The sequence below is a fragment of the Apaloderma vittatum genome, unplaced genomic scaffold, assembly GCF_000703405.1.
Source record: "Apaloderma vittatum isolate BGI_N311 unplaced genomic scaffold, ASM70340v1 scaffold31553, whole genome shotgun sequence".
Lineage (NCBI taxonomy): Eukaryota > Metazoa > Chordata > Aves > Trogoniformes > Trogonidae > Apaloderma > Apaloderma vittatum.
Genome location: NW_009709221.1, coordinates 2,913 through 3,121, shown reverse-complemented (window position 1 = coordinate 3,121; position 209 = coordinate 2,913). Strand labels below are relative to the sequence as shown.

At 65.6% G+C, this 209-nt stretch overlaps 1 protein-coding gene across 1 annotated transcript in view; it reads left to right on the top strand.

Moving 5' to 3' along the window:
- Positions 1–63: 63 nt before the first annotated feature.
- Positions 64–209, top strand: part of MATK (megakaryocyte-associated tyrosine kinase) — a gene marked incomplete at both ends in the record, with an annotated part of 3,045 nt that continues 2,899 nt past the window's right edge. Inside the window, one exon of the mRNA XM_009866842.1 lies at positions 64–206. Within this exon, the coding sequence (XP_009865144.1) occupies positions 64–206 (143 nt within the window). The remainder of the gene's footprint in view (positions 207–209) is intronic.

The window sequence follows — 209 nt, the reverse complement described above, 5'->3', positions numbered from 1 at the left end:
CGTCGGGTGCCGGAGGGGGAGCAGCTCTCGCTGTCCCTGCTGATGCTGCCTTCTCCCTTGCAGAAACACTGGCCCCCCGGCACGCAGTGCGTCGCCAAGCATGACCACACCAAGCCCAAGGCCCAGGAGCTGGCCTTCCACAAGGGTGATGTGGTCACCATCATCGAGGCTGTGGAGGTGAGCCCCGAGGGTCCTTGGTGCCCCAGGAT